The sequence below is a fragment of the Colossoma macropomum genome, unplaced genomic scaffold (genome assembly GCF_904425465.1).
Source record: "Colossoma macropomum unplaced genomic scaffold, Colossoma_macropomum, whole genome shotgun sequence".
NCBI classification, from domain to species: Eukaryota; Metazoa; Chordata; class Actinopteri; order Characiformes; family Serrasalmidae; genus Colossoma; species Colossoma macropomum.
The window spans coordinates 3,404,175-3,415,246 of record NW_023494798.1 but is presented as its reverse complement, the minus strand read 5'-3'; the positions used below and the strand labels follow the sequence as shown (position 1 = coordinate 3,415,246).

Genomic DNA, 11,072 nt, shown 5'->3' with positions numbered 1-11,072 from the left:
TACAGTTCATCACGATCGGAAGAGAACACTAACTGCCAATTCTGTTTTGTCAAATGTTCTCTATGGTGCTAGATATTCTTTATGGTGATGTATACCCAGCTTTTCTCCATTTTGATCGTGGCCAATTCCTATCCAATATTTATTTCATTAATAAACTATTTTTCAAAAGTCTGATGATTCTCAATAATTAAAGGTGACGTTTAGGGTTAAGTTTAGTTTTGTAAATGTAATAGAAGATACGTAGTAGGATGTAAGTCAAATGCAAAAAAGAGCATCTATTGAGCATTTGTTGTGGGTTATCCAAATGACTGTTGCCCTAGCCTGTGCTTTTAAAGAGATACATGACCTACATCTTTCCTAACTGCTTCAAACGCAACTACTCTGCTCCAGCCTAAACATGATAATGGAACACTTGGGAGCAAAAATACAAATAACTAAAGCTTGAGGCCAGAGTAGCAAATATCTCTACAGCTACAGTGAACTTTCCAGGAGAGCTGACATAAGCTGGGATAAAAGTAAAGCAAACTGAATGAGTGTAGCTCTGACGGCCATTAACACCAGTATTGTTTTCCCCAGAACACAGGAGATGCAGAGAAAAACTATGAATGGAAATAAGCTTGGATTAATTGTTTCAATTCATTACTAAAATGCTAATTTATTATTGATGAATTTACCTCACTCTGTAAGCATTTGGGAAACTGAAGAAACCAGTTGCTGTAGCTTTGAAATGAAATGTTTACCATTTTTGTTTGATCTATGTTTTCATCTGCTCAACAGTCTGGGGTCTTCTTTGTCATATATTTTGTTTCATGATGCACCAAATATTTTCAATAGGTGATGAGTGTGGACTGCAGGCAGGCCAGTTTAGCACTCAGACTCTTTGACTATGATGCCATGCTGTTGTAATATGTGCAGTGTGGTCTGGCATTGTTTACTAAAATAAGCAAGGCTTTCCCTGAAAAAGAGGTCATTTGAATGGCAGCATATGTTGCTCCAACACCTGTATATATCGTTCAGCATTAATGGTGCTTTCACATATGTGCAGTTCAACCATGCCATATGCATTAATGCACCCCCATACCATCACGGATGCTGGCTTTTCAACTGTGCACTGATAACAAGCCAGATGGCCCCTGTCCTCTTTAACTCAGAGGATGCGGTGTCCATAATTTCCAAAACGAATTTAAAATTTTTCTTTATCAGACCACAGGACACTTTTCTGCTTGGCCTCTGTCTATCTTAAGTATGCTGGTACAATTTGTCTCTAAACTCCGCAAATAGGTGGTCATGCCTGTGAGTTCAACTGTCCATTTGTAGTACTCAAGTCTGATGCTGCATTCATGTTTGTGGTAAATGGATGATGGCAAATGTTCCATTATTTTCCATGGAAAATTCTGCCACTGCAAGCGGCAATGGTCCACAGACCTCAGCCAGGAGTGGAACTTTCTGTCAAGACTTTCCCAACTTTTGTGGTCGACTGCAGTGGTGGAAGAAACTGGATGTTGATTTATTGGGAGCCATGGATGCCAAACATCTTGTTAAATTCCAGACGAACCCAGTATTATAAATCAAAACAAAACTGTACAGAACATCCTCCTCACTTTCTGACATTATCTTGTCCATGTGTTGCAAATTGTTAACCCCTTAAAATCCCACACTCATTACATACTGTGGCTTCATATTCAGTAACTACAGGGACTTCAATGGAAATTAGCTGAGCTATTCTTAGGTTATACTTATATACTTATACTTATAGGTTATACTATGCCCTTACTTTTCATAGTACTGTATTCATAATTTTTATTGCAGCCAAGCTCATAGCCGTAATGAGAGGAGCAAATCATGGCAGGATGTAAAAACTGAGTGCACGTGCTGCAAAAAAAAATTGTACACTCACAAAATAAAGACTGTCCCATTCGGAAGGTCTTCTAAGGTGCCTTTTTTTGACCAAATTCGAAGTCAGCATTGCACATAGCTAAAATTGAATTGCTGGATGTGGCAACAGCTGACACTAATGTGTACTTCTCAGAGTGGCCTGTGAGGGAAAATACTAGCAAGTGAAACTGGCTCTGGGGAGGGGTTAACAACCCTAACCAGCCTTTGTCACCAACTGTTGTTAGATTTCTAACAATAGCTAATGCGGAAGGTGAAGGAGGATGTGGTTCAACAATCCCCACATAAGATTCAATACATGCCACACTGGTATTGCCACTGTTCATTGAGACAGCAACCACCATTTCAGAGAGAGGGGGAACAGTGACTTCAGAGGCAGCAATAGCCAAAAATAAAACTGAGAAATGGGGGAGAAGGGGAAGAAATGCACAGTAGTACATCAGTGTCATGTAGGTGAGTGTGCCTGAGGTATAGATAGAGTGACATTACATTGTGTAAGAAAGTTTAATACTAAAATCACAGGGTGGCTGGAGGTGCACACAACATGAAAACCATGGGATAAAGCGAGATCATCAATAAGTACAGGGCCGTAATACAGCCTATCATGTTCAATAAATGTCCAGTCACTGAGGAAGCGAGGACAAATGATTTTTCTAATGGGCTGAGAGACCAGAGCAGGGATAGTTTTATGACATTCATCAGTGATCAGGGAGATACTGGAACCAGTGTCTACCAGGGCATTCTGCTCAGAACCTGGGAGAGTATTTCTAATGAAAGGAGCAGGGGATGCATCAACATTAGATTTAACAGGGTGGGGAGGGGCCAATTGGGCTGGCAAAACTGACATTTGACCTGCAATGCCAGCTTCTAGTATCATGTGGCATGGAAAAGTGGACACAGTGTAAAGGAGAAGAGTGATAAGGGCAATGAGGCGGATTATGTGGGGCTAGGGAAGGGGATGAGGAGTGTCTTGCCCAGGCATACTGTTGAGTAGGGGATTGGGACCAGGCACTATGGGGCGTAAAAGTATGTGCTCTGTAAAAAGGTCGATGAACTGGGTGTGAATGACATTTCTTGAGAGGAGGAACGAGTTTAGTACCTGGCATGGTGATGACTGGGAGGAGAGGAATCATCCCAGTAGTCTGAGCACTGACTGTGGGGATGACTGTGGTTGTGATGTAACAGTCACAGACATTAAAGGTGTATGTGCCACTACTGTCAGGACTAACTGGGCTCGTTTGCACTGGGCTGCTGCTTTCAAAGCGGCCTCCGAGGTAACTGCCCCATGCTCATGAATTTTAAGGGATTTGTTCGAACCAGTCAAAAAACTGTCAGTTTGCACTTCTTGGCCATACTGGGGAAACGTCTTAGCCACTAAGTTAGTGTGATCAGCAGCATAAACCTCTAGAGGTTCCTGAGGTCTTCAAGGGTGGGCATTTAAGTGTGTTTGAAAAGTAGCCAAAATGGTGGTTTGCCCAAAAACTGCGTTCCAACGAGCGTCAGCTCGGTCATAGTCTGTTTTCACTCGTGCAGGTAAACTTTGCCAGTATGCAAATACAGGGCCATTGAGCAGTTTTGCTTTTTCTAACTGTGCAGCTAAAACATCAAGACCAACTTCAAAATACTGAATCAATGACTTAAAAGCTGTATCTCCTCGCCGGTGAACGGAGCAGAAAGTTCAATTCGAAACCAGGATCCGTAAGTGCGTTGCGTCAGCGGCAAAATGTTCAAAACAAGCGAAATGCAAGCAGCGCATAGCGTAGAAATTGCAGCAGATAATAGAGTTCAAGAGTCCACCTCCACTAGTTCTCCAGCCCAACTTTCCACAAAAACTCACACGAAAACACTGCCATCAGAGTGGAAGACTCGGCATCGGAGCTCGGTGGAACCACTTTTTAATGTAGAAAACACAACTGATTTACTATGCATTGCAAAATGGGCAAATATTTTTTCAAAAACAATAAAATTTCTCAGATTAAACATTTGGTATATTGTCTTTGTAATATTTTCAATTATATGTGGGGTTTAAATGACTTGCACATCATTGCATTTGGTTTTAATTACATTTTGTACAGCATCTCAACCTGGGAAATTTTCTCTCTAAATCTTTAATCTGAGAAATGTTATTGTTTTTTTGAAAATGAACCATTAAGGACATGTTATAGTTCGTATTTCATAAAGTTTATTTTAGTGATTTTTGTCATTCTGTACATAATAAATAATATGCGGCATCATAGATGCTGAAATATTATTTTTATGAGGAGCCACCATTTTGATGCTTGATTTTCAGTTTCTATTTATATATATATATGTATATATATATATATATATATATATATATATAATATATATATATATATAATATATATATATATATATATATATACAGTCTTATAGGAAACATGCAAAATTGTTTCTTATAATAAATAGTGTGCCAATTTTTTTTTTTGTCAGTTGTGGAACAGAGACATAAAATGTCACTAAGAAAAACAAACCAGGAAGGTCTTTTTCAGTTGTAGGCATGTCTCAGAGGAAGAATCACAATCTCAGAGAAGCCTACAGTTAGTTTGTATATTTCAGATAAATTTGGCTAAAACATTTACATGTACATGTGTTGTAAAAGACTGCGTCATCGGTGTTACTCATGACACAGTAAGTGATTTTAAAATTGAAACAAACTAGCAACATTGAATGGACAGTATAGCATACTTGATATTGATGGACAAATGTATACAATTTATTATACCAGTTTAATGCCAAATTGTCACTGGTGTTTCCATCCCTGGTGTAACAGATTTTGCTTGTGACACCACGACCATGATTATCTCAAATTTTAACAAAATGTCTAAAAACTAACCAAGTTTAATTTTTAATGTTTTGGTGTTCACTAGAAATGAAAAGACATTATGTGTGTTGGAATATGCTCAAACACAGTCAAACAAGAGTGTGCAGCGAGCATTTTCATGAAAATTCAACAAAAATGCTCCAACTGGAACTGCGCTGGAGACTGTTACGCAAAACATGCTACATCGTGTTTGGCAGGAGCTGGACTACAGACTTGATGTGTGTCGTGTCACAGGCGGTGCGCATATTGAACATTTGTGAAGCTTTGTGAAATCGGTTATAAATTCTACACCCCTCTGAATTTCTTGTTTGAATTTTGATAAATAAATCTTGTATTGTTCAACATGAAGCCTATTTAATTTCGTTTGCCAGGACATGGAGTTACTCAGATATTCACATCTCAAATAATGTCAATTTTTTGGGACACGCTGTATATAGTTTTAGCAGGATACATAATCATAATTAATTTCTAATATTATACGATATAAACAAGTACTAATGTAGTGCATAATTATTAACTCACTGTTACTTGGCTTTTTGGAGTGCACTGATATGAAACGCAGTTTGAAATAATACTGTAATGTCACTGGTGTTACATAATGGATTTCAGTTCTACAAATCTTGAAATGTACAAAGATGTTAAATGCAACAGATATTGCTTTTATTTAAGTTTTGATTTTATTTTAATCTCAATTATTGTTGATTATTCAGTTAATAAGAGAGCTGTACAAATAGAACTATAAATTCTAAACGTGTGTTACAGATAAAGTGGCAGACTTCATATGGAAAGCCTCCAGTATGTTATTTATAGACATGTAATGCATTAAAAATCCTTTTTTGAAAGCTCTTATTTTTCATATATTTCACAATTTGTCATCAAATGCATTTTATATATTGGAGGTAATTTTCATGTTAATCGTAATGGTGTATTAATTTGCAGTTCATTAGTCAAGGATATTTATTGTAGTATACCTCAGTCCGTCCCCCCATCCAGCTGATAGATTGGCTCATACTGAACTCATGTGTTACAGATAAAGTGGCAGACTTTATATGGAAAGCCTCCAGTATGTTATTTATAGATATGTAATGCATTAAAAATCCTTTTATGAAAGTTGATTTCAAAATTCAAATCAGGTGAGGTAATTGTAAGTACTAGGTTAAGGTAGGTAGAAAGGCAAAATTCCATACTAATGCCTATGCATTTAGAGTGAATGTTTAAAAAAAATGTCTACACATTTTCCCTTTATACCAGACAAGTAAAACTTTTCTTATTGCAAATGATACAACATCTGAGGGAGTGAGAGAGAGAGAGAGAGAGGGCCATTCTGACACCAAACGTTGATTAGACAGGAGCCTACCATTACTTGTTTAATATTAAATGAAAGTAATACATTCTCGAACTACTCAAAAAGATTCCATATTGATAAAGAAATATTGCCTAAAGGTGCTGAAAAGCAGGACAATTCAGATTAATTTAGTAGATAATTATGTATGATGCTATCATTGCTGAAAATTTTACATATACATTGTTACATATTTGCAACATAAAATACAGTTTTACTAAAAAGATGTATTAGTAAAACTGCTATGTACATATAAAGCTAACCATAAATCAGGACATATGTCAAAAGGTGCTAAGCCTCAAAGAGACATAGAGGGAACTTTACCCATAAGGTGTTTCTTGGTATTCTGCTCTGGCCTAAACATGATTATAAAACACTTGGGAACAAAAATACAAATACTTAAACCAAAGCTTGATGCCAGAATAGCAAATATCTCTACAGCTACAGTGAATTTTCCAGGAGAGCTGACATAAGCTGGGATAAAGGTGATCCAAACTGCACAGAATATGAGCATGCTGAATGTGATGAACTTGGCTTCATTAAAGTTATCAGGCAGCTTCCGTGCTAGAAAAGCCAAAATAAAACACAAAAGAGCCAGAAATCCTATATAACCCAGCACAGCCCAGAAACCTATAGCTGAACCTAATCCACATTCCAGGATTATCCTTTCCTTGTATTGCTTTAGATTTTTGAAGGGGAGAGGAGGAGATGTTGTCAACCAAAGAACACAAATAAGGACCTGTATGAGAGTGAAGGTGAGAACACTGAGTCTCTGCTGTGGAGGCCCAAACCATTTCATGGCATTACTGCCTGGAAGTGTAGCTCTGAAGGCCATTAACACCACTAGTGTTTTCCCCAGAACACAGGAGATGCAGAGGACGAAGGTGATCCCAAACACTGTGTGACGCAACACACAAGACCACTCAGAGGGCTGACCAATGAAAGTAAGTGAGCAGAGGAAACACAGAGTCAGTGAGAAGAGCAGCAGGAAGCTCAGCTCTGAGTTGTTGGCTCGGACGATGGGAGAAGTTCTGTGTTTGTAGAAGACAGCAGCCACACATACAGCTATGAAGGCCCCAGTGATGGAGAACACTGTCAGGATGATGCTCAGAGTGTCATCCCAGGACAGGAACTCCACAGGTTTGGGGAGGCAGCTGTCTCGCTGGGTGTTGGGCCAGAAATCAGGAGAGCAGCCCACACAGTTCAAAGAGTCTAAGAGATTTGAAAGGCATATTCAGAACCATATCTTGAAAAGGACAGTTAGATCATACAAAACTTGATCATGGCTGTCGCCAGCAAATGTGTATTGTATTGTATTGTACTGTAAAAAAGTGTACTGTATTGTAATACAAAACCTGTCTTGTTACTGATCTCTCCTTCTGCACATGGTATACAGTCATAGCAGCAGACTGGCTTTCCTTTCTTTACAGCCTTCCTGGTTCCTGGAGGACAGCTCTCACTGCACACAAATCTTGGCATCTGAAAAAATGAGAGAAAGAAGTGGTTTCTGTCAATTAGCTCTTATTTTTCATATATTTCACAATTTGTCATCAAATACATTTTATATATTGGAGGTAATTTTCATGTTAATCGTAATGGTGTATTAATTTGCAGTTCATTAGTGAAGGATATTTATTGTAGTATACCTCAGTCCGTCCCCCCATCCAGCTGATAGCTCTGCTCATACTGAACTCCTGGCCTCTCGGTCTGGATGAGTCATAGTGGCCCACAGTCACAAAGTCCAATCCACCATCTTTCTTAAACTGCCAGTTTATGAGCTCATAGACGGCCACAGGATCTCCACTGGAATCAAACGAGACCTGAAAACCATTCTTTGTAGTGAAGTTCACTCTCTTGAGCTGATCGAGTATCTGCAGTGGAACACAAATTCTGAATGGAACTGTAATTTTGAACTGTGAACTTTAATCAATTGTTTCAATGCATTATTAAAAACAACTAAAGGACACATTTTTTATGAGGTGCTAAACATTGTGCTACATACATAACATGTTTTGGAAACACTTCACCCATAAGGTGCTAAAACATGGTTAAGAAACACATGGGAGCATAAATAAATTGAACCATTGAGGTGTCAAATTGGGTCCTACAACTTTCAAATCAGGAAATGAACTATAAAAAAATAAATAAATGAAAATAAATAAATAAATAAATAAATAAATTAATATATATATATTTTTTTAATTGACTAGAAATATCACATTATAAGTCTGCTATTTTAGAGACTTTAGTTGTGTTGACGTAAGATAATAGCATGTCACAGCAGTGGCTTGGCAGATGTTGAACTATGAATTTATGAGAAACCACAATTTCCGTTAATTATTTTCAGAATGGTTTGCAATAAAATGCCATGTTAAAGTTATTGTAAATGTGTAAAATTATTTTTAGATTTTTTTTTATCCCAAAATTATCGTAAGTTGTGAAATAGAAACATAAAATTTCGTTACGAAATAACAAACATTAAGGTCTTATTTATTTGTTTGTTTGTTTGTTTGTTTGTTTGTTTGTTTAATTTTGATAAATTTGGTTAAAACACCTACGTAAGTAAGTCGTAAAACGACTTCCTCTTTGATTTTACTCGGAAACAAAATAACAACCCACCCCGTTTACGACCACAATGGTAGAATTGATCATGTAACCTACCTGCTATATAAATGTATAAATACAGATTTTTTATTTCTTACTTTATGAAATCACGTTCATTCCAATTATAATTTAAGCTAGAGTCTCTTTTCAAATGTAGCAGTTTTATACCTGCCATGGTGTGAATTTAGCGCTCTTGTCACACTGCGTGTCATTACAGATAACACCGTGGATGGCATGCGCTATGGCATACGTAGCTTTGTACACCATGTTAGTCCCTCGCAGCTGCGATGTGTCTGTATATGGGTTCTGCAGCGCGTGGATGTCCTCGCTGCCGTCACATTTCCGCGCGCTCCCTGAAGAACCTTTTAGGCTACAGCCAAATGAGCGCTCCCAAAACTCCGTCAGCAGAGGCGATTTCAGTGCTTGTGCTGGAGAGAGATCCACAAGAAACTCACGAAGACCTGGAATAACTGAGCGGGGGATCCCAAATCCTATCGCCCCAGCGCACATGTTAAAGCGCAGAAGTTCTGGATCTGTGATCCACGCTTCGCTGCCGATCCACTGAAGGGGAGGCGGCGGCTGTCTTGTCAGTTCCTCCATCAGAAACCTCATGTCGCCGGTGTGAACAAACGCTACTATTACCCGGGCTGTTGATCTGCGGATGACGTTTGCCACTCGCTCCAGTTTACTGCGCGGTTCTGTTCTGTAGTAGGACTCGGAGTACTCCACACAGATGCCCTCCTCCTGCGCAGCCTTTAGAAATGACGCTATTCCATTATTTCCGTAGTCTGTATCGCTGCGCACTGCCCCAATCCATGTCCAACCGAAATGCTTGACCATTTTTGCTAGCGCGGCCGCTTGATGGTGGTCACTTGGTATGGTCCTGAAGAAGGCAGGATACTGACGCTTATCGCTCAGACAAGCGCAGGTTGCGTAGTGACTCACCTGAAATTTAGCACAGAAAAAAAAACAAACAAAAAAAAAAACACAAGCGTTATTTGAAATGCCTGGTTTAATTCTAGCGCTAATTTATGGGACATGATATGGTTTCTCAGTTATTATAAAACACAAATAATCAATTGTGCACCATTTCGTGCAAGCTACAATCACCTGTGGAATTCCAAAAAGACCCAGCATTCTGGTCATGCCAACTGAGGGGGTGGAAGGAGAATCTCCCACGAGAGCAGGAACAGCGGCGGCTGCAGATTTTGAACAGGAATCAGAATCATTGTAAAATGGTTCCATGCCGTTTGCAAACTGAAATGCAACTTTAACAGCCATCGGCACTTCAGAGCACGAGTCGTGTATCTGGTATCCTAACGTGATTCCCGGCAGGAGATCTGTTCTGTTGTTGATCTCGTGGATGGTGAACTCCATGGCACGAGCGAAGCGCAACTGCCTAAAATTCATACTGTTTAGAAACATAATATATATATATATATAAACACAAATTTACAAGACATACGTTTTTTAAATAAAATGATAAATTGTTATATGAAGTTCAGTACCCCTTTTTGACTATGACTTAACCGTTTCACACTGAAATTTGTCTTGTCAGATGTCATTAACACAAAAGTAGCGGTAAATATGTCGAAATAAATGACAGCAAAAGCCAATATTATTATCATAATTTCTTTCTAGTGCTCCCTGCAACTGTACACTCCTCACTCACAAACAGACCTCCCAGCGCACTGTAGTTGTTGCGGCTGTCTGCTGTAGATATTTTGTTCTGAATTCGTGTAGAAATGAATAGAAAAGATCCCTCCAATTATAAAATCTCCATTCATTGAAAGCCTTGGCAATAGAGGCTCAGCCCACAGCCTGCAACTGACCGGGTCAGCTTTACAAGCTGCTGGACTGAACCCAGTTATCCATAGCATTGAGGCAAATGTCGTCAGACTTGAAGAGAACTGCATGGCATACTGAGCTCTCTGAAGGCCGGGGTGACTGCTGAAATAGCCACCTTGTTATAATGCCCTGTGGGTGTGAGCTTAGAATAAGGAGGCGTGGTTATGTCTTGAACAGTAATTGTAATAATATGCATAACTTTTTTTTTATTTGTGTCTCTTTGGTGTTGAATGGTGACACAAAAAACTTAAAGAGGCTGAGATGACGTAACTGTAAGCCTCATCACACACACACACACACACACACACACACACATACATATATATATATATATATATATATATATATATATATATATATATATGCATAAATTGGTTCCACACCAATGAAATGTTACATCAACTTACGTAAGTTAAATACTTCATTCATGGTTTGCAAATGTACATATTTAAACGTTTAAATAATGTAAATAGAAAGGTAACTAAAATCAACCTTAAAGCCACTTTTTTTTTCTCACTAGCTTGAAAGTAATCTTCATAA

At 38.5% G+C, this 11,072-nt stretch overlaps 1 protein-coding gene across 1 annotated transcript; it reads right to left on the bottom strand.

Annotated features, from left to right (window-relative positions):
• Window positions 1–6,378: 6,378 nt before the first annotated feature.
• On the bottom strand, window positions 6,379–10,471 carry LOC118818437 (extracellular calcium-sensing receptor-like). The gene is made up of 6 exons (XM_036585698.1): window positions 10,365–10,471; window positions 9,795–10,095; window positions 8,853–9,629; window positions 7,727–7,951; window positions 7,436–7,559; window positions 6,379–7,292 (listed from the first exon to the last, which is right to left on the bottom strand). The coding sequence occupies exons 1-6, from the start codon at window positions 10,469–10,471 to the stop codon at window positions 6,379–6,381; spliced, it is 2,448 nt and encodes an 815-aa protein (XP_036441591.1).
• Window positions 10,472–11,072: the final 601 nt, after the last annotated feature.